The following is a 21,890-nucleotide window of genomic DNA, read 5'->3' as shown; positions in this document are numbered from 1 at the left end:
AGTGAACCCCTTGACCGACCCTACAGTGAGCATGGCGTCCCTCACAGACACAGTGGTGAAGGAGTGGTGTGGTGGGTGTAAGGTGTGAGTCTTAAATGTTCACATGTGAAAGCCCGGCCTGTGTGGCTCAGTGGGTTGGGGCATCACCCCATACAGGGAAAGGGGGTGCCTTGGATTCCTGTTCAGAACACAAACCCAGATTGTTGCTTCGATTATTAGATGGTGGTGGGGGAGCCTAGGGGAGGCCACTAAGAGAGGTTTCTCTCTCTCTCTCTCTCTCTCTCTCCCTCCCTCCGTCCCTCCCTGTTATAATGTTACATTATCTATCCTTCCAACCCAGGAGCACAGTGTATCCTTCGTTCATTTGTATCCTTGTCAATTTCTCTCCTCCTTGTCTAATCGTTTTCAGGGTAGAGCACTTTCAACTCGTTGGTTGAATTCATCCCTAGACATATTATGCTTTTTGATGAAACAGGAAGTGGAATGTATAGTTTTCTCCTTCGGATTATTCAGTGTTGCTGTTAGAAATGCAGCAGCTGTCGGGGTTTGTGTCCTGCGTCGTCACCGAGTTCACTTAGCAGTTCTGGTTGATTACCTGTGGGGTCCTCAGGCTTCTCTAGACATTGTGTCATGTGATCTGCATGCAGTGAGAGTTTAACTTCCAGCTCTCTGGTTCATATGCCTTTGGTTTCTTTGTCTCGTCTGGCTGCTGGCTACACCCCCAGGACTGTACTGAAGGGAAGTGGCCAGGAGCAGAGTGAGGGGTAGGGTGGTGCTGGTGCTGTGGGAAGCACAGCCTGCAGGGGGCAGTATTGGGAGCGGGCACTAGGAGCAGAGGGCCCTGTGATCCTCAGAGGGTGATGCTGGGGGCACCCACCTGGGTGTGGCAGAGAAGTGTGGGCACAGGAGGGCCCTTCCCTCCCTGATGGAGAGGGCTAAGGGATATGCAGTGCTGTTCCACGTTCATGAGTGATTTCCATGTGGGACCCAAGGTGCAGAGACTCTGCAGTCAGCAGGGATCAGGGTGGCGCCCCTGGTTGGCCCTGGGGAGGCCAGGTCTCCATGTGGAATTCTCCGCCTTCTTCCAGGTCGTCATTGCTACCTAGTCCTTGCTGGTATCTCTCCCAGCACAGCAGGTAACGATGGTCCACCCTCTGCCTGCCCTCCCTGTCTGCCTGGCCCTGGTCCACCTGCTCAGCCCCTGCTCAGGTAGGACCTGCTCTGTGTCTGTGCATCTGAAGCCTTTACCTTTGGGCCCAGTCAGAACCCTGGACTCCCCCCATCCCCCCAAGTCCTGTCCAGATGCACCTGAGTGAGGACCCAGGTCCTGTGTAGGTGTCTCTCACCTTGCCCTCCCTACGTGGCCAACCCCTAGCCCTCTGGTCCCATCTGCCTCTGACACAGTCCCCCTTCTGATGAGCAGCTCAGTTTGCTGTGGTTGGACCCCCGGAGCGCATCCTGGCCATGGTGGGTGAAGACGCTGAGCTGCCTTGTGTCCTGTCCGGAAACATGAGTGCCGAGCACATGGAGCTGAAGTGGGAGAGATCCAGCCCCAGACGGGTAGTGCACAGGTACGCACCTGGGCAGGAAGACACCCCGGCAGCAGAATATGAAGGGAGAACTTCGATTTTAAGAGAGGACATCACTGTGGGGAAGGCTGCTCTGCAGATTCGCGACCTCAGAGCCTCTGATGGAGGAACCTACCTGTGTCGATTCCATGATGGAGATTTCTCTGCAGGAGCCCAGGTGGAGCTGAAGGTTGCAGGTGAGTGAGGTTTGATCTGTGCTTGTCCCCCGTGGAGTCAGGAACAGAGGCTCCAAGCCCACCTGAGAGCCCTCTCGGCTCCTCACCAGCACCTGCCCCCTATTCCTCCATCCCTGCTCCTCTGAGGCCAGAGACAGACCCAGGTTGTCCCCCAGGAAAGGCTCCTCCTGCATCTGGGCAAGAGTCCCTCATGCCACCCACCAGGTCTCATCAGGGAAGTGGAGGTGGGGGACTGGAACGAGAAGGAGGCCCCCTCTTCCCCCTGCAGTGGGTTCAGTGTGTCCCAGACAGTGGCCATAGGCCCCCAGGTGCCTGCTGCTGTGGGTCCAGGGGGTTGACCTGCCAGGACAACACCTGTGATGCCCACATCCTCCAACCAAAGGCCCCAGGATCACATGTGCAGTTGAACAGGGTGTGTCCATCCCTTTGAGGAGTGAGGGGGGATGCACAGGTGAGGAAACCGGGGTATCTCAGAGAGAGGGTGTCAGGGAGGAGTTGGTGTGTCCTTTGGGCTCTTAGGGGGCTGGGGGATGGGGCAGCAGGGCTTTGCTCTGGGTTGGATGCTGTCAGGGTGGTGCAGGGGTGTCATTGGTCACTCACAGCCAGGACAGGGGAAGTTGGTCACTGCTGTGGTCTGCACACTGTTTGTGTTTCCTCATGCTCAGACCCGACTGCTGAGTGGTCTTGACTTTGTCCTGACCCATCCCAGTGACAAAGTGACCTTGTCCGAGTGCAGCCCAGGAGAGTGCTCCTGTCCCGGTGTCAGGGCTGCACTTCACTTTCTCCATGTGGCTTCTGTCTTGGATGATGCATTCGGAGCCCAGCAGGTGGTGGGAGGTGGGGGTTTTGGCTGTGTCCCTGCAGGGCCTCCTGAGCCAGACACTGTCCCTTCCTGGAGACCACAGCTCCTCGTAGGAAGTCCCTGCCTGAGAGAATCTGTTCTTTCGGGGTTTAACAGGCTTCCCCCGACCCCCGGCCCTTGGGTGCTGAGGTCTAGGAACAGGCAGCAGCAGCTCTGCTGTTCCAGGCCCTGGGTCAGCTCTGTTCTTTGAAAAGGTCATCTCCTTCTCACAAACACGTCACAGCAACTTCCCTGGGTTGAGAGGCCCAGACAAGCTGCTGACAACAGCAGCATTAATTACAGCCACAGGTCACCGAGGGGCCTTCCATGTAAGGCACAGCTTGGGGACAGCAAGCCCAGTGCATATCTTCCCCCCACAGGACAGGCCTGAGGCTCACACAGGACAGGCGGGAAGGATAAGGGCACCAGGGCGGGAGCCCCGTCAGATAAGCAGGAACCACCTCCACATTTGCCCAGGGTGGGGGAGAGTCTGTTCCTGGAAGCAGCACGTCTGGGCCATGGGGGAGGGGAGGGTCCAGCAGTCTCTAAGGGATTTAGGGGAAGCCATGTCTGCTCTGGCCCAGATCCCCCTGGATCTACCCTGAGGGTCCAGCCATGGTCAGGCAGTGGTCACTGGGTGGGTCGGTCTCTCCTGCACAGCTCCCTCTGGGAACAGCTCCTGATGAATCCCTGCTGGTCTCATCCAGGGTGGTGTGCCCCTCCCTGTGTGGAGACCCTCACCAGTGCAGAGGGCTCCCCCTGATTCAGGCTCACTGTCCCTCCCCAGCCCTGGGCTCTGGTCCCCACATTGAAATGAAGGGCTATGAGGCTGGAGGGATCCGCCTGGAGTGCAGGTCTGACAGCTGGTACCCGCAACCCCAAATCCAGTGGAGAGACTCCAGGGGACACAGCTTGCCTGCTGAGGCAGAGCCTGAGGCTGCAGACCCCCAGGGCCTTTATGCAGCCTCAGTCTCTGTGATCCTGGGAGGCAGCTGTGGGGAGGGGGTCTCCTGTGTCATCAGAAGCCCCCTGCTGGGCCAGGAAAGGTCGGCCATGCTTTCCATTGCAGGTGAGTGCCCTACCCACTGCCCTGGGCTCCCTGGTGTCTGCTGGGGGAAGGCGGGGTTGTCTGCTGCTGACCTGGGTCTTTGCAGGGAACAGAAGGGACAGAGCAGGGCCCTGCTGCCCCTTCCCAATGAAGGTGTTCATGTCTCAGACAGCTTCTGAGCACTTTCTGGGTACCCCACACACAGTGCCAGGTAACAGGAACTGGGGATGAATGGGCAAGATGAGCAAAGACATCACAAAAGGAGAAAAATAGGTACAAGTCAGAGACGGTGCGGGTGCCCCCAATGAGAGGTGTGTGCAGTGGGCGCTGCCCTGTGAGAGCAGACACAGACCTGCTCCCTGTGCTGACTGGGAAGGTCATGGATACCCAGGGTGAGCAGAGAGAAAAACCGGCAGAGCAGCTGGTAGGGAGTGCTGTTTTCGCCATAAATAAGATAATATAAAAATATATTAATGTTGTTAAATTTTAACAGACACTTGTTTGGCACTCACTATGTGCCAGGCACTGTGTAACCATTCATAAAATCTCTTACCAATCCGGACACCGGGAACAGATGTGTACATCATTAGTTCTAGGTCACGGAGCTTGTCAGGTGGGAGACCCAGAATTAAAACCCAGGTGGTCCAGTCCCAAAGTTCACAATCTTACTCCCCAGATTGAAATGACTCAAGAGAAGATTGTAAGTAACAGATGGAGGAGCAGTGGAGAGATTTCGATGACTTAGTGTATACTGTTTTTTATATTCAAAATATTCCCATTTGAGAGGCAGTTCCTTCGAGACAGTGGTGTTATGTGCCAGTGAAAGTTCTGGGCACTTTGGGGAGAGAACGATTATTTTCAGTTCCCGGATACCTTGAGACCCAACTTGGCCATCAGCTGAGGCTAACCCTTCGCAGGCCCCTTCTTCTGGGACGCGACGCCCTGGATGGCGGCCTTCGGGGTGACCCTGTTTATTCTGCTCCTGCTCCTGGTGGTAATGGGGTTCTTCCTGTGGCGAAACCAGAAGAAGATCCAGGCCTTGTCTGAGGAGAAGGAGAGCGAAAGCGCAGCGAAAGAAGCAGCTCAGGCCGAGAGGGAAGCAGCTGAGATGGAGAAGGAAGCCACCCAGTGGGAGAAAGAAGCAGCTCAGGCGGAGAAAGAAGCAGCTCAGGCCGAGAAAGAAGCAGCTCAGGCTGAGAAAGAAGCAGCTCAGGCCGAGAAAGAAGCCGCCCAGTGGGAGAAAGAAGCTGCTCAGGCTAAGGAGCAACTGGAGAGAAGCCAGAAAGGTTAGGCCCTGCAGCAAGGTGGTCGCCACCTCCCCACCACAGCCCCCACCCACCACACAGGTCCTCTTTTTCATCCCCTTAAAGGACTTCCTTTTTCTGCTTATTTCCAGAGAAGCTGGAGGATGAACTCAGTAAGTGACCATCCCCAGCCCACACATCCTGGGGTCCCTGCATTACACAAGTCACTGACTCCTCACATTGTTCCCTGCAGGGTGGAGAAAGATCCCTTACCTACCACGTGAGTGCCCTGACCCGCATCTCAGCCTCTCTGTTTGGATATTCCAGCCCCTTTCCTCCTCCCTAACCTCCCAGGGGAAGACATGAGGACACTGGTGGAGGGACCAGGCAGTGATCTGTCTCAGTGGGGACGGAGCTGGGTCTCTCTCCACCAGGGGGCGCGCGCGCAGGGCACCCCAGGAACTAGGACAGGAGAGTGGGCAGTGGAGGTGACTCAGTGTGGGAGTCCTGCCCGCCCTGATTGGTTGCCAGACTCTGTAGCCCACTGAAAAGAAAGGTAGAGGAGAGAAAAGTGTCTTAAAAACAGGAGTGGCCGTGTCAGTCCTCGCAGACTTACCATTATTGCTGGAAAAATGGTATCTGAAATTTTCCATTAAGTGGCCCCATTGTTTCCAGAAGTAGGCAGGAAACAGTACAGATTGGGGTGAATGAACTCCAGCACACAGGTGCACAGGTGTGTGCACAGGGCAGCGAGTGGGAAGGCCCACCCAGGTCCTGCAGAACGTGGTCATCGCTTGCAGGACAGGGTTGGGGTCCTGGTCCCCCAGGGTATGTCTGACCACACAGAGTCCCAAATCCTGACTACATGAGGTTTACCCTTTTCACGTGAAGGAAGGCTTCTGGTTTGCACAGCAGCGTGGCAGCACCGCTGTCCTCGCACTTTGGGGTCACTACTGGGTAAAATACGGGTGACCGAACACCAACGCTGTGATACTGGGACCGTCCATCTGTCACAAAGATGATCCTCAGTGACTGAGGGCGGTGAGGGGGGAGGGGTGCAGGCTGAACATGCTGGACTCGGGCAGGGTCCGTGAGGGCGCAGGTCCGAGAGGACAGCAGGGGACGTCATCATGCTGGTGAGACTGATGTGCAATTTAAAACTTACGCATTGTTGGTTTCTGCAATTTTTACCCACTACTCCTTAACCGTAGTTGACAGAAGGTAACTGAAATTCAGAAGCCGCAGCAGGGATGTGAGGTGACTGCTGCACAGACAGGGACAGGACAGCTGTACAGTGACCCTGGGGCAGCCGAGGAGGGAACAGGCAGAGGGACAGGTGGGGAGGGTGGGGGGCAAACAGGAAGATGACAGGGGCGCACTAGGGACACAAAGGAACCCACTCAGAAATGACAGTTCAGGTGACTGTCTGTCTCCATTGCAGGTGAGGAACAGGCTCAAGTCTATGCAGGTGAGTGAGTCTGATGCTCTCTGGTTTCCTGGCTCCTGTGTGAGAAGTATTTATAGCCTTTCCCTGCTGGGTGAGGAGTGACCACAGCCAGCTCAGAGGCTCATTTTCTGTGTGTGAACCACCCCCTCCTGTCTGGACACTCAGAGAGGACCTTCCAGATGCAGCGTCCCCTCACCCTGCTGACACACATGCCCACACCTGGGACAGCCGGGTCATGTCCCACAGAGACCCAGTGTGATGGAGGGAAGCCCAGCACTGGGAGAGGTTTTAGCCTGGTCCGCAGAGCTGTGGACGAGGAGAGTGGATGTTGGAGGAGACTGAGGGGAGGAGAGAGGAGGCTCAGTGAGGACAGTGGGTGGGGGGAGGACAGAGAGAATGACCTGTCCTTGTCTGTGTCTCCTTCCTTCCAGACTTGAAAATGGCCTTCTTCCAGCCTGGTGAGTGGGTCACTCTGTGCTTCCAGGACAGCCCCCAAAGGCCCCTGCTTGCCATTTCCTCTCTAAACCCTGACTGCGAGGGTCTGGGGTGTCCTGAAATTGTGGTCTCAAAGGTGTGCCCACCTGCTGCCCAGAACCCAGAGACAATGGAAAGGGACTGTCCTGGGGTCCACAGGCCTTTGTGGNTGGGAGAGGTTTTAGCCTGGTCCGCAGAGCTGTGGACAAGGAGAGTGGACGTTGGAGGAGACTGAGGGGAGGAGAGAGGAGGCTCAGTGAGGACAGTGGGTCGGGGGAGGACAGAGAGAATGACCTGTCCTTGTCTGTGTCTCCTTCCTTCCAGACTTGAAAATGGCCTTCTTCCAGCCTGGTGAGTGGATCACTCTGTGCTTCCAGGACAGCCCCCAAAGGCCCCTGCTTGCCATTTCCTCTCTAAACCCTGACTGCGAGGGTCTGGGGTGTCCTGAAATTGTGGTCTCAAAGGTGTGCCCACCTGCTGCCCAGAACCCAGAGACAATGGAAAGGGACTGTCCTGGGGTCCACAGGCCTTTGTGGGAGGAAGAGTCAGAAGGGGCGGGGTTGGAGGAAGGGGCTGCAGGGAGAGGGAGGGGGTGACCTGACCAAGCCTCTCCCCTCCTACCACTGTGTGTCCTCCAGTTATGGCGAGTTCCAGTCATTCCTGCTCTGTGAGGGTTGGGACAAGGACTGAGTGAAGTGATTACTGTGTGTTGGTCAGAACACCCACAGGAATTAGACGGCCTGTTTGAAGAGGGTGTTTGTCTGACAATAATGACCACAGCGAGGAGAAAATATCTTGAGGACTAAAAGCAATGTGGGTGACTCCTGAGACTCTAACAGACAGTGTGGTTGGCTGATTCACTCTCAGGGGTTCAGTGTCAGAGAGCACAGAGGACCCCGCAACCTGCCCAGATTGTTCACTGACTACACACCCCTCACAGCACTTCTTCGCACTGTACCTCGGGCACTCGTGACTGACAGGAACAGGGACACAGAATGAGGCAGCACCAGCCACTCCTCCTGGTGGCCTTGTGACAGGTGATCCTTTATAATCCACACGATCACCAGTGTGGAGGTGACCTTGGTGCTCCTTTCACTCTGGCTGTAACACACAAAAGTGCTCAAGCCTGTGTTCAAGGATCATGGACCATTGTCACCTAGAGGCTTTGGTGAGCTGGTCTAGGACAGTGAGGTGGGTCAGAGGTCACAGCATGAAGAGGTGAAAGAAACCCATGACACAGAGATGGGGCTGGATGTGTACACAGTGACAGGCTGGGTGGCATTAAGGAAAACCAACAAGAACACATGATCCCCCAGGGCTCACAGCAGTGGGAGCTGTGACCACCCCTGGGCCGAGGGCAGGGTGACAGGGAGGCCTCACTGGGTCCTGGAGGAGGCAGCTGGGGCTCAGGGAGGGGCCCCTGGGCGGGGGTGCTGTGGTGGAGCACCTCCCTAGGGGCGTGGGGGTCAGCGCTGAGCCTCCTCTCCTCCCTCCTTCCCCTGTTCAGCCCGCACCTCCCCTTGGCCAAACCCGACAGTAACCAGAGTCCAGGGACCCAGGGACTCTGCCCATGGAGGACTGACTCCTGGGTCAGAGGGGGTGGGGACAGGGGACAGTGGACCCCAGAGCACGTGATGCCCCAGCCTGGTCCTGAGCACAGAGGGTCATGGTGTCTGACCTCACACCAGGCACTTCCTCCATGGCTAGTCTAGGGCTCAATGTACCACTGATTTGTCTTATTCCACCCCAAAATTAGGGTTTTCAACCCCACAGTACATAGATGAGATTGAGAGTCAAGTTATTCTGTAGCTGGTGTCTGTGGAAAGGGAGACTGTGCAGAAAAGGACGTCACCCAGCTCAGTGGGCAGAGCCAAGGCTGACATTTAATCCCCGAGACTGTACAGCACAGGTGGGCACGGACATTTTGGGGCCAATACAGGAAACAGGAAATTGATAGATCCCAGCCCTACTCACCCTCCCCTTCCTCTCCAATCACAAGACCCCTGCAGTTTCTTTGGCCCTCATGGCTGAGGATGACATTCAGGGTAGGCTGTGGACCCCAGACAGTGTAGGCTTGGCTCCTACTCAGACCCAAGCCTTGAAGGCTGAGGCTCTCATGTCCAGTCACCATGGCCGACCCCATGCCCTTTGAACCCCCTGCAGTGGACCTGTTTCTGGATCCAGACACGGCGCACCCCTCCCTCCTTGTATCTGTGGACAAGAGGAGCGTGCAGCAGGCAGAAGCCTGGCAGAACCCTCCGGAAAAGCCCGAGAGATTTTACGGGAATGAGTGTGTCCTGGGCTGTGAGAGCTTCACTTCGGGAAGACACTTCTGGGAGGTGGAGGTGGGGGACAGGGCACAGTGGCGTGTGGGGGTGTGCAAGGAGAGTGTGAGGAGGAAAGATGGCGATAACATGGCCCCGGCAAATGGATTCTGGACTGTGGGGCTGAATCCCAGGAATGACTACCTGGCTCTCATGGACCTGCCGATGACGCTGACCAATGTGAACCCTCCCAAGAGGGTGGGGGTTTTCCTGGACTATGAGCTGGGGGAGGTCTCGTTCTACAATGCCGACGATGGCTCTCACATCTTCACCTTCCCACCCACCTCCTTCTCTGGGCCTCTGAGGCCTGTTTTTGGGATTTCAACATTGGAGCCCACTCCCTTGACCATTCTCCCAGTGCAGAAAGTAGTGAGTGGAACCCTTGTGCCTGACCCAGGGCCTGACCCTTCCCTGGGGACCCCAGTGGACCCAGGCTCAGCTAGTGGGAATGGGGACCCTCAGGCTGAAGAAACATCCCTGCTTCTTGCTGCCGAGGCTGGAGCTGAGGGCCTCCTGAGCCGCCAAACGTCTCAGTAAGAAGGGACTGAGGACGTAGAGAAGGGGCCAGCGGCCACTTTCTTCACCAGCCTGTGACCTGTGAGCACAGAGCAGACAACCTCCTATGTCACACCTGAAGGGCCTCTGTGAGCAGGACTGTGGGTGGAAGGGGCAGACGGGCATCAGTGGCATTTTTGTCACACGGTGGAACCCATGTCCATGACAAGGACACCCACCACTGATCACCCACTGAAGTTCCTGAGGTTCCTGTCACCTGTGGGTCCTGGGGAAAGGCTGCTCTTCCTCATCATTATTGTCACTGTGACTGTTCACCATGTGTCCCCTCCCCCCACATATGGGTGTCGTGTCACATGTGTTAAATAAATTTGTCAGTAATAGTCATGCTTCTGTGGAGTTTCTTCTAGATTTAAGCCCCACAGTTAACTCACCACAGATTCGTGGTTTACCTTCTTGCAACATTTTCTCAAAATCCTTATTGTATTGGTTTTGTATTGCTGCTGTGATAATTAATCACAAATTTCACGGCCTGATACAACATAAGTTTATTATCTCACAACTTGGTAGAGAGAAGTCCAGTATGGTTTCACCAGACTGAAATCAAGGTGTCAGCACCTGGGTGCTTTATTGAGGACCCAGGGATGAGTGTGTGTTGTTAACTCTGAGGGCTGGCGGAGCTGAGTTCCCTGCAGTGACGGGACCCAGGAGGCCCTCCTCGCTGCTGTCAGAAGAAGCTGAGACCCCTCCAGGCTGGGAACAACTGGGGTCCTTCTCCCAGGGACAGATGTGAGGGAACAAGAAGGGAACGACATGGGGACAGAGCCCCAGTTTGTGAAGTCGCTGCTGGTGGGGCCCTTGCTCGTGATCTGACTGCAGCGTCGATGGCGTCAGAGGGACTCCAGGGCTCCAGAGGAAGTGTTCAGGCACAGGCGGGAAATGTTATGGCCGTGCTTTGGAAAGATTATTCTGGAAGAAATGTATACCATGGCCCAATTGGGATCTGTGGGACATGGGAAGGAAGCGTCGTGTTCAGGCAGGGGCGCTGGACCCAACCAGACCATCTACTGGCGAAGGAGGGACACTTTGCTCGCTGCCATTGTTGCAGGCACTGGAGGATGAAATAGAGGAAAAGTCATCTGAAAAACCAGAGTCCAGATAAACAGACAAGTCTGGTTTTATTTCCTGCAGGGGAATTTACTTTGTGAGAATTCCCTTCTTCTTTATTTGGGCATCGTCTGTCCCTTCTCAATGTCAACCCATATCCAGGGACTGTCACTGGGTGTCCTGTCTGTGGCTTCCCTGGAAGCGCTCACCTCCAACACTGGTCTTCATCCGACCCGAGTCAGAGCGGCCCCAGGGAGGGCAGCCTTTTCTTCAGGGGCAGTTTGTGAAAACAGTTGGGGCAATGGTTTACCTTGCACCTGTCTGAGATGATGTACAGCAGTTGGAAGTAAAGAGAGGAAAAAAACTGCTTTTGATGGAGGGGGTGCCTCTCTCCCAGTGACAGATAAGCTCCTTTCTACACAAGTGACAACTCAGCCAGTAGAAATCTGAGGCAGCCACCCAGGGCAACTGCGATTTTATTTCTGTATTTTTAGAGAGGGGAAGGGAAGGAGAAAAGGAGGGGGAGAAATATCAATGTGTGGTTGCCTCTTGAGCACCCCCTACTGGGCACCTGGCCCACAACTCAGGCCTGTGCCTTGACTGGGAATGGAACTGGCCACCCTTTGGTTTGCAGGCTGCCACCCAATCCACTGAGAAACACCAGCCACGGTGCAAACATTTTCAATTGTATGCAGGTGGGTGGCTCTTCACCTCCCTGGTAGTCTGAGCTCCAATCCCCCATGGATTCAGAAACTCTGGATGCACAGAAGTGGAAACACTGAGAGTGTCTTGCTGGTGAGGACAGAGGAGAGATGGTGCTCAATTGTCCTGTTCTTCTCGGGAGACCAGCAGAACTCTTGGATGGTGACCATGAGACTGGCTGTCCTCTTTCTTCCCCAAGTAACTCGAAGGCTCAGGAATCTATTGCCGATGATTATAAATATGTTGGTCTGAAAGGGGGAGGGTGTGGGACGTAGGGTCGAGGGTTGGGAGTGGAGACCAGTGCACAGTCAGAAGAAGTCTTCCGAGGAGACTGACGATCCCTACCATGGTGTTTCATATTTTTGGAGAAAAGGAGCTGCCTTCTGACTCTCACACCCCCTTCCTCTCAGTCTCCCCACATCTCTCCCCCTTCCTCTTCTTTTCTCTCACACACTCATGCACATACACACCCTCGCCCCTCGGTGTTCATCCTAGGAGACCCTCAGCCGTGAGGAGCTGGACTGTGGATGAGTCCTTCTGCAGTCTCACCCTCAATGACAGTTCTGAGTTGGGTGGCCTCCAGTTCCACATGAGCTTTCAGAAGGTCCCCAGCAAGACTGAGCCCCAGGTTCGCCCACAACACCCAGGGTGCATCACACTCTCTCTTGGCTCCTCCGGGTCTCATCTGCTCACTTCCCTACAGTGTTTCCTGGGACTGTGTCCCAGATAAATTACTGGCTTCACAGCTGCCTCAGGGTCTGCTCCTGGGGACTCAGACCAAGAGCAGGTGTGACGAGGGAGCAAGAGTGACGGCTATAACAAGAGGGGAATACGGTGGATGAGTTCATGGCCTGCTGCCGAAATCCCTAAACTCTGCATTCTCGTGTTTCCTGCAGCCTGTCCCCCAGAGGGCCATTGTAGTCCTGGCTCTGCCCCACCAGGGCCAGGGAGAGGCTGTCACGGGGCAGAGGCAGGGAGAACTCAGAGCAAGTCAGCCTCCCTGCCCCTCCCTGCCTCCCCCCCAACGCCGGCTCTCCTTGCTCAATTCACCCTCACTGACTGGCGTCTCTATTCCCCCTGGACCCCTTTGCTTTATGGAAGGGACCCTCCTCTTCAAAGGCACTTCCAGGGCTAGGATCCACCAGGTTTCTCCTGCACCAACCCCAGGGCCCCTCCAGGCCCTTCACGCCCACTGGTTCCTCCTCTGTCCCCTTCCCCAGGTCCCTGGCTTCTCTGCCCATCCTGCAGGGACCCAGACCTGGGGTACACAGCACAGAAACTCAGCAGGGGCTTGGAAATTAGGAGGAGGATTGTCACCGTTATAGTGTCAAAATATCATTTGGTCACATCTGAGTATCCTCAGGGCACCAACAGCCTGTGCCCAGGACAGAGTGGGAGTGACTGAGCTCAGGAACAAGCCCGAGAGCACAGAGCCCCGGGGCGGGGGGGGGGGGTGCTCCCCAGTCCTGTGTCTTAGCTTGGTTCAGCCACAGGTGAGAGAGATGAGCCCTAAGCCCGGGACCTGTGCCCTGATCCAAGGCATCCCCACAGTCAGGGAGCAGGTGGCTGGGAGGAGGGGGGATGGCACCACCGTCCAAAGGCCTGAGTGGGTGCTGAGGGCTGAGACTGGCGCGTCTCCACCCAGATTCCGCCCGTGGTTGGGTCGGCCGTAGGGAGCAGGGAGGGGAGGAAGGAAGCAGGGGGACATTAGACCCTACAGCTTTTTTGTGACCACATGGGGGGGGGGCAGGGCTTGGTGCCGGGTCACAGAGGAGATGTGCAGGAATTTTTAGGCAAAAAGTGGCAGGATCAGATTTGCTTCCGGGAAGTCATTCTCCTGGCAGGCAGAGGGAGGTGTGGGGGGAGGGGGAGTCAGTCCTTTGTGGGTCTTAAAGGTCGTTCCAAGGACGACACTTTGTCCTTGAAAGGCCAAGGACAAAGTGTGGCGGTGAGGATTTTTGTCACGAATACCATACACTTGACCCTCTTAACTAATACAAAGCACATGCAGATTTATAAGAAATAACAACAGAATCTAAGAAAAAAGGGGGGGCAGTGAGGGCAGAAATTGGCCTGCGGAGTTCACTTCCGGAATATATTCGATCTTTAATATGAAACGTGACCCACCTCGCTATCCTACAAACGCCCAGGCGGACAGAGCAATCAGCCTTACGCATCCGATCAGTGACGGCGGGGGGGGGGGGGGTAACAGCCGAGGAAACGCAGCGCCGACGCTGCCGAGGTGGGAGGGGGTTGGAAAAGAGCCTCGGGTGCTCATATCGTTTGCCCACGTGACGCTAGGTCTTGGAACTCCTCAGAAAAGGTGCTAGAAAGTCATCAAAAATGTGGGCGAAGAATATGTGTAAAGCGCACTATCTACAGAAGCGAGTACCTACCGCGCACTGCAGTCTTGGGAGCTGTAAGACCCTGCAGTGCGGTATCAGGTAGCTGTTCACCATGTTTTGAATTGTGCGAAAACCTTATCAACTCTGTTTTTATTTTACTCTGTTTTTTTTTTAAGGTACATGAAGATAAAATAGAGACTGGGAGGAAATATGCCAAAATGTGTGTACAAGTTATCAAGTGTTGAGGTTATGGGTGATTTCTGCTTTTTTAAAAAAAATTTGTATTTTAAAATTTTCCGTAAAAATACGAGGTTTAGGCTCAAAGAAGGAACTGCAGGCCTGGTTACTGACTTCCAGGGCGGCCGCCCGGGGCCCGGGAGACCGAGTCGCAGGCGCGTTCCCATGGCCCCTGAAGCTCTCGCCCCCCACACGGCCTCGGAGCCCCGCGGTGCGCCGTGAGCGTGGCGCTTCGTCCCCGGATGAATCCTCCCGGAGCGACGTCGTTAATGACAACAGTCCCGTTTCGGAGGGAGAGGGGCTGCGGCCGCTCGGCGCATCCTGGAATTTTCCGTCCCGTCTCCTCCGTCCAGCCCCGGAGCGCAGAGGCCGCCCCGGGCGCCGCAGACGGCACGCGCGGCCACACGCCGTCGGGGCGGGACGTCCCTTCCAACATAAATACCTGGGGACCCGCGGGCGGCGCCCCGAGCTCCTCCCCGCCCTCCCCCTGCGGGCCTTATTAACCGCGCCGGGCCGCCCGCCTCACCCTGTGCGCCGCCGCCCGGGATCCGGGTCTGTGATCCTCCCGGCCCCGTGCGCTCCTCTCCCTCTGCGCCCCCAGCGACTCTGCTCAGCCCCTTCCCGCTCGGGTCCTGCGGCCTCTCCCGCACTCTGTTCCTTGGACCCCACCGCGTCCTCCATCGCTCCGTCATCCTCGCGAAAAGCAAACACCAATTTACTGTATTTGGAAGAAGAGGTGTGTTTTGGTTTTTTGTTTTGTTTTTTAATCACAGTTATTCCAAGATTTGCGCATTAATTAAATGCACCCCACTAACGGGCACTACGTCTCACCGTTCCCGTCCCCCAAGTCCCCTCGGGATTTCAGGCCGGCCCGCCCCGGATCGGACTTAGGGGGGCGGGCGGGTGGCAGCGGGATCGGGAGTCCGCACTGGGGGGGCCTCCGTGCGAGGACTGGCACCTCCCGAGCGGGGGACCGGGGAGAACAGTGTCCTGAGGACCCGGGTCACATCCTATCCGTTGTCTCCTAGACTCCAGCGTCGGTGGGAGATGGCAGCTTCCCGCAGCCCCTGGCTGCGCGGGCGGCTGTTCACCCTCCTTCTCCTCCAGCTGCCGGGGCTGCATTCAGGTGCGTCTCCCCTCCGTTCCCGGCCCGCGGGGCCATTCGGTTCCCCTCGGGAGGCTACCGCGGGGCCCCAGGGGGCTCCCTCCGGCCGTCCCAAGAATAACGGGAATAATGGTAGGGGTGCGGTCCTTCGGCAGGGAGCCTGGTTGTGGTCATTGTTCGGCCCCCTGTCCCCATGCTGTGTGACCCGCCCGGTTTTCTGACAGCTCACTTCGACGTAGTCGGGCCCCCGGAGCCCATCCTGGCCGTGGTGGGCGACGACGCGGAGCTGCCCTGCAGCCTGTCCCCGAGCGCGAACTTGAGCGCGGCCGGCGCGGAGCTGCGGTGGGTCCGGGAGCGGGAGTCCCCCGCGGTGCTGGTGCACCGGGCCGGGCGCGCGCAGGACGCGGAGCAGATGGCCCGCTACAGGGGCAGAGCCGCGCTGGTGCAGGACGGCCTCGTCCAGGGCCGCGTGGCCCTCAGGATCCGCGGGGTCCGGGCCTCGGATGACGGGGAGTACCGGTGCCTCTTCAAGCAGGACGACAGCAGCGGAGAGGCCAGCGTGCGCCTGAAGGTGGCCGGTGAGCGCAGTGGGTTCCTCTCCCCGTGACTTCCTCACGGTGTCCGTCTTCCTAGGGATCTCTGTCTTTGCAAACTTCCGGACAGTCCCCAAATCCCGCACAGGTGGGACGGGGTTGGCAGGCCTAGCGTGGAAGGTGAGTGGGAAGGTGTTGGGGCTGGGAGTGCAGAGAGCCCCGCGAGCTGCCGTTCTTGCAGAAATTTATTTCCCGCATCTCCTGCCGTTTCCTCTGGATTTTAGGATAAGCATATCCTCGTCGTATTAATTAAATCCACGTAAGACGTAAGGGCCCTATGACACTGTTAGTGCTCCAGGGGCACCTGATGGAGTCCCAGACCTGAGCGCGCACCTGGCGTCTCTGCTTCGTCATCAGCATAGGCTCGGGTGAGCGACCCCGTGGAGCTCCTGGATGAGCTAATACCCAACATCAAGTCCCCGGATTTCCTAGGACCCTAAAGCATGCTTGCCTGTCGAGCCCCTTGGAAAAGGTTTTGCTTGTGTTTCCTTTTTTTGGCGTCAAGCCCAAATCCAGGCTGTCACTGCAAGGAACATGGTAAGCCTTCAGGTGGAAAGTGTGTCCAGGCCTGACTTTCTCACTACCTGAGCATCATCAGGCAGGTCTCTTCTTGAGCGGTGTTTCCTCCGGTAAAACCTGGAAACATCTACCCTACAAGCTTCTGCAAGACTGAAACACAATTAGACAATGTATGGGAAACGGGCAACTCTAAAAGCATTCTGCACTTGTAAGATATACTTGTACCTCGGGCTGCTCTAAAATGTGTGATTTCCAAATACATCGCCCTCCATGTACGCTTCCGAGTGCAGACAGAGTTTGAAAACCTTGGGTGAAGTCTGGGTCCCTGCCTCCTAACAGGCTGCACCTGGTGACAGCATCACCAGGAACTCAGTTTTCCTTTTTAGAAAATTACCTTTAACTCGTATTTCGAAACCCTAGAGAGTTGATATCATCAAACTGTCATTGTCGCCTTTTACGAGTGACAGGCACCTTCGAAAATCTGCCGAGAGTGGCAGCCTTCGTCATGAGAGACACACACGTTCTGTCATATACACACCCACTCGGAATACGGAGTTAAGCTGATAGTGATGGACAGGTATTTAAGGACTCTTCTTTGTGGCTAAGTGTTTTTCTGTGCTCTGCGGAAATGTAAGAAAATAATCAGGCTGAGGAGACCAGAAAGACAGATGCTGATTTATGTTCAGACATAATGGTTTGAGGGAAATGAGGTTGAAACCATTTGAGAGAATTTCTGAGTCAGTATCACAGGTAAAAGAAACTTAAAAGCTGTGACCTCAGTGCAAAGGTCCTCCTGCCAGCACTTTCTCCTCAAGGACATGCCTTCTCTGTTGATTTTTTAGAAAAGATTTTATTTACTTATTTTTAGGGAGAGGGGAAGAAAAGGAGAAAGAAAGGAAGAGAAACATCAATGTGTGGTTGCCTCTTATGCACCCTGGCCCACAACCCAGACGTGTGTCCTGACTGGGAACTGAACCTGAGACCCAATGGGTCACAGGCCTGTGCTCAATCCACTGAGTCTACACCAGCCAAGGCCCCATCACCTGCCCTTGGTCTTGGTATTTCTGCTGACTGGACAGGCACCCCGTGTCTTCCCACAAAACCCACATGTCAGCCACCAAATTCCAGCTGGCGACACTTTCTCATGAGTCCTGAAATTCCTCTCATTGGCGCCTCAGTTTCCTTGTGTAATGAAAAATGGAGAGAAGTCTCCCTCATTTCCCGTGTGCTTTTCGTTCTTAGACTGTCGCCCTGGGCCCTGGGCTCCCAGGGCCCAGTGAGGGAGTCAGACCAGCCCCTCTCTCCGCAGCCCTGGGCTCTGATCCTCACGTCCACGTGAAAGTTCAAGGGAATGGGGAGACCCGGCTGGAGTGCATCTCGGTGGGATGGTTCCCAGAGCCCCAGGTGCAGTGGAGAACACCCACGGGAGAGGCATTTTCGTCCACATCGGAGTCCAGGGACCCCGACGCAGAAGGCCTGTTCTCGGTGGCCGCTTCAGTGATCCTCAGGGACACGTCCCTGGGGAATGTGTCCTGCTGCATCCGAAACGTTCTTCTCGGCCAGGAGAAGGAAGTAGAAACTTCCATACCAGGTCAGTGACTCCCATACGGGGTTCCACTTTGACACAGCTTCAGGACCCCGTCACCTGGGACACCTGTGCCGCGTGACATCGTGGCAGAGTGGTCTACTTCCTCCACCTCAAACCCTCCCACTGACTTGAGGGAGCCCCACCAGCTCACTTGAAGAGTAAAGATTCTGAAAGCAGGAACTGTGCCTAGGCCTCGCCGAAATTCCAGATTTTCTGTTTTAGGGGATATGGCTCAGACAGAGAAGCTTGGTCCTGCGGGGGCCTGCCTAATCCAGAGACTAAGGGCCCCTGTCTCCCCCTCCTGCCACCGCCCCCCCCCCCCAGCGCTTCCTCTTCCTGATTTCCTTCCCTCCTCCAGTTGGCCTGGATTACCCTCTGCTGATCATTAAGGAGGGGTTTCCATAGCAACATGAATTACTCCGCCTTTTCTGTATTTCACAGGTTCTGCCCCCAAATGCCACTTGTTCATCTTCATTCCTCTCTCTTTCTGCTCTTTCCCACCTAAGACCTGATGCGTTTTTTAAAATCCCGAAGGCACTGGGGCACTCTTTTCTCCATGGGAAGGACGGGAGGGGTTCAGGTCATCTGTCTCGTCTCCCGAGTCCCTTTGGAACCGGAACAGAGCCTGGACTTGCTCAAAGTTTCTCAACAAATGTCCATGTTGGGGGCTTGGTTTCAGCTCCCTTCTTCCCGAGACTGACGCCCTGGATAGTGGCCGTGGCTGTCACCTTGGTAGTCCTAGGAGTTCTCACCGCGGGGTCCATATTTTTCACCTGGAAACTCTACAAGGAAAGATCCAGACAGAGGAAGAATGAATTCAGCTCTACAGGTAAGTAGGTCATTGAATCCCAGGCGACTTGCCTGGAGGGCTGCTGAGTGAGGTCGGAGCCAAGTCCTTCAGGGTGACTGCCAGTGGAAGCTTTAGACGCTAGAATTCTGAGAGTCCGGGGTTGCTCGGCCCGGAAGTCACTGATAGGCAGCCTGAAGAAGAGCAGAGGCCTGGACGCAGGGGGGGGGTGAGTGAGTGCGAGCAGACAGTGGTCCCGGTGTTCGCTCGCTCCTCACCCCGAGGCTGTGTCCCCACTTTCCCCATGTTCCCAGCAGTGACTGAAGACCCGAGCCCAAGCCAGTAGGAACTTCCTGCAAATTTCCTAGAAACCAAAACAATCCTTGTCGTTCATTGTCGACACTGGCTCAGTAATCGGGCCCCAGTGAGCAGTCGAGATTCACAGGCTGGGCTTTGTGGGCCTCCCACGCCGTTTCGCGCCTCCCGCCGTGCCCGCTGCAGAGGGTCACTGGTTGTTTCTGTTTGTTTTCCAGAGAAACTCCTGGAAGAGCTCAGTAAGTTCTGACTTCTTGTCATTGCACCCTCAAGATTTCCCCCCTTTTATATAAAACCTGCCCACGACTGTCTCTCTCTCATTGCAGAGTGGAAGAAGGCCACGCTGCATGCAGGTCAGTGGCTGTCAACTTCCTGAGGGCTCCAGGGCACCATTCCCTCAGGGCTCCAAAGTCCTATGTTACTGGCAAATAAAAGCACCCACCATGTTAGTGATGAGGACAGAGAGGGGAAGGGTGATGGCAAATGGCAAATGGCCTCAACTTCTCCTTGAGGCGCATAGTGGCCCTTGGGAGGTGGCTGGGAGACAAGCCCCACCGTACACAGGGCACTGGGCGCTGGGGACTGTGGATGGAAGAGGGGAGCAGAGACAGCCAGCAGGCCCGACGGCTCCTAGACAGCTGCCCCCATCTTGGGAGGGGGAAGGACAGGTCTTGGAGCCTCATGCTCACTCACGTGCGCACCCACTTCCTCTCGGTGTCTAGTGGATGTGACTCTGGACCCAGACACTGCCCACCCCCACCTCTTTCTGTACGAGGATTTCAAGTCAGTCCGGCTGGAAGACGCTCGCCAGAGACTGCCTGAGAAGCCAGAGAGATTCGACTCCTGGCCTTGCGTGCTGGGCCGGGAGGCCTTCACCTCGGGGAGACATTACTGGGAGGTGGAGGTGGGAGACAGGACCGACTGGGCGATCGGGGTGTGTAGGGAGGACGTGGAGAGGAAGGGATTTGACCCCATGACTCCCGAGAATGGGTTCTGGGCAGTGGAGCTGTATGGCAATGGGTACTGGGCCCTCACACCCTTGCGGACCCCCCTTCCCCTGGCAGGACCCCCCCGCCGGGTTGGGGTTTTCCTGGACTATGAGTCTGGAGACGTGGCCTTCTACAACATGACCGACGGGTCCCTTGTCTACACTTTCTCCAAGGCCTCTTTCTCTGGCCCCCTCCGGGCCTTCTTCTGCCTGTGGTCCTGTGGCAAAAAGCCCCTGACCGTCTGCCAGATCACGGATGAGCTTGAGGGGGTCACAGTAGTTGCTGATGCCACTGGCCCTTCCACAGAGATCCCACTGTCCCCGATGGGCGAGGATGCTGCCTCCGGGGACACAGACATGCCTCATTCTAAAATAATCTCTACCCAGCCCGGCCAAATGGCACCTTAAGGGTCACCCTAGCTGCCAGCTTCCCCCAGCTCCCCTGCTTCCTGTCACGTAGGGATCCTTGGTCAGGAAAGTGCCATTGCTGTTGCTAGAAAGTGTGGGGTGTAGGGCCTTCCGAATCTGTTTCTGTGCCCATGCTCAGGGGCCACGGAGGGGAGCCTTCAATGCTTCTGTTCTCCTGACCCTTGAAGACAAATCCTAAGGGGAACTTGAAACAAGTTCAAAAGAAAGCTCAGGGGTTGAGATTGGGTGAGGTTGTCATGGGGTTGTGACAGAAACATTCAGGTGTCCAGACTAGGGGTCCATAGAGGAACAGGCAAGCAGAACCCTCAAAGTGTTTTGGGAACATAAGACCGGGGCTGAAACCCCATACAGAAACCTGGAAGGGACATTGTGATGGAAGAAAGCCAAGTGACCCCAGGCCAGTGATGTACAGCTGGCCTGCCTCTACCGGGTTGGGCCTGTATCTCGAATTCCCCGAGCCTGCCATGAGGGGCCAAGGAACCAGCCATGCCGCTGTGGGGTCTGAGTCGTGGGCAACACGGAGCGGAGAGGAGATGCCAGGGCAGGCCCAAGGTGTCACCGCAAGCTGGATGGAGCAGCGGGTTTTAGGCAGAACCCAAGGCTGTGTGCAGAGCTGCCTCTCAGACCCTGTTTCCCTCTGCACCGGCTCGTTGCTCCCTCGCCTGGGGGTCACTCCACCCCCACTCCACGGGCTCCATCCATAGTCTCCACTTCTCCTCCCCCTCATGACGTAGACTCTGCACGTCAGAGGCATTTCCAGGAATCATCCCTCCGCGGTACCACCACCACTCCAGCAGCCACTGTCCTAGCCTCGGGCCCCTCGGCCCCCATCCCAGCGTCCTGTTTAACCCCACAAGCACACCTGCCGTCAGCTCCACCTGCTCTCCAACCCACATGGCGCCCCGTGCGCTCTCCCTCAACGCAGCCTTTCCGCCTCGGGTCCCCCGAATGCAGTGTCTCTGCTCCGTGCACCCACTCTGATTGCTCCCGCCTGTATTGGCCTTTTCCTTGTACCCCTGGCTTGTCTGGCCAACAAGCCAGAAATTTATCCACATCTCCCGCTTCGACTGTATTTTTCCAGGGTTCAGATGTGTGTTGCCAGGGTCGTTAACCTAATAAATAAGTCTGTCTGATTTCTGAAAGCAACATCTGCACCTTCCTTTCTTTATTCCAACAAGTGGCACGGAAACGAAAACAGAGAAAAACCTGCACGGGAATGCTGCTTGCCAGGCATTGTGGTTCTATTTACCCAAGACTCATCCCAGACCCAGTGGCCGTGGGCCCACCAGGGCGAGTGGCACAGCGTCTCATGGGAGTCCAGACACTAACAGAAAGGCCACAGTGCCAGGGGCCCACGCTCAGTCCCTGGTTGGGTGCTGACTCCGTTTCTACTACTCAAAAGGCAGTTCCTGGTAGGGTGAGTGAGGCCACATCTCAGAATTTTAACAGTATTGTTTCCAGGAGGAGGAAGTGATTGGGAAAGTTTTCATGGTGATGCCTTGTAACTGGGAAACAAACC

At 56.1% G+C, this 21,890-nt stretch overlaps 2 protein-coding genes across 3 annotated transcripts; both read left to right on the top strand.

Moving 5' to 3' along the window:
- Positions 1 to 1,008: 1,008 nt before the first annotated feature.
- LOC118977893 (butyrophilin subfamily 3 member A2-like) lies at positions 1,009 to 3,924 on the top strand. Of its 2 annotated transcripts, none has more exons than XM_037033068.1 (3): positions 1,009 to 1,209; positions 1,421 to 1,765; positions 3,394 to 3,924. In XM_037033068.1, exons 1-3 carry the CDS (start codon positions 1,143 to 1,145, stop codon positions 3,831 to 3,833), a joined length of 852 nt encoding a protein of 283 aa, XP_036888963.1. In that variant the 5' UTR covers positions 1,009 to 1,142; the 3' UTR covers positions 3,834 to 3,924. The 2 variants fall into 2 exon arrangements, with proteins under 2 accessions (XP_036888963.1, XP_036888964.1); XM_037033069.1 differs by having other exon boundaries at positions 1,424 to 1,765; positions 3,394 to 3,917.
- A 5,024-nt stretch (positions 3,925 to 8,948) lies between these two features.
- On the top strand, positions 8,949 to 20,824 carry BTN1A1 (butyrophilin subfamily 1 member A1). Its single transcript, XM_037033109.1, has 8 exons — positions 8,949 to 9,676; positions 15,076 to 15,173; positions 15,377 to 15,730; positions 17,574 to 17,855; positions 18,532 to 18,681; positions 19,173 to 19,193; positions 19,281 to 19,307; positions 19,677 to 20,824. Exons 1-8 carry the CDS (start codon positions 8,949 to 8,951, stop codon positions 20,348 to 20,350), a joined length of 2,334 nt encoding a protein of 777 aa, XP_036889004.1. The 3' UTR covers positions 20,351 to 20,824.
- Positions 20,825 to 21,890: the final 1,066 nt, after the last annotated feature.

Source organism: Sturnira hondurensis, unplaced genomic scaffold (assembly GCF_014824575.4).
Source record: "Sturnira hondurensis isolate 20B ecotype Veracruz unplaced genomic scaffold, ASM1482457v3 Scaffold0021593, whole genome shotgun sequence".
Taxonomy (NCBI): Eukaryota; Metazoa; Chordata; class Mammalia; order Chiroptera; family Phyllostomidae; genus Sturnira; species Sturnira hondurensis.
Note: the sequence above shows the minus strand (reverse complement) of the source record. Positions and strands in the feature narration are given on the sequence as shown.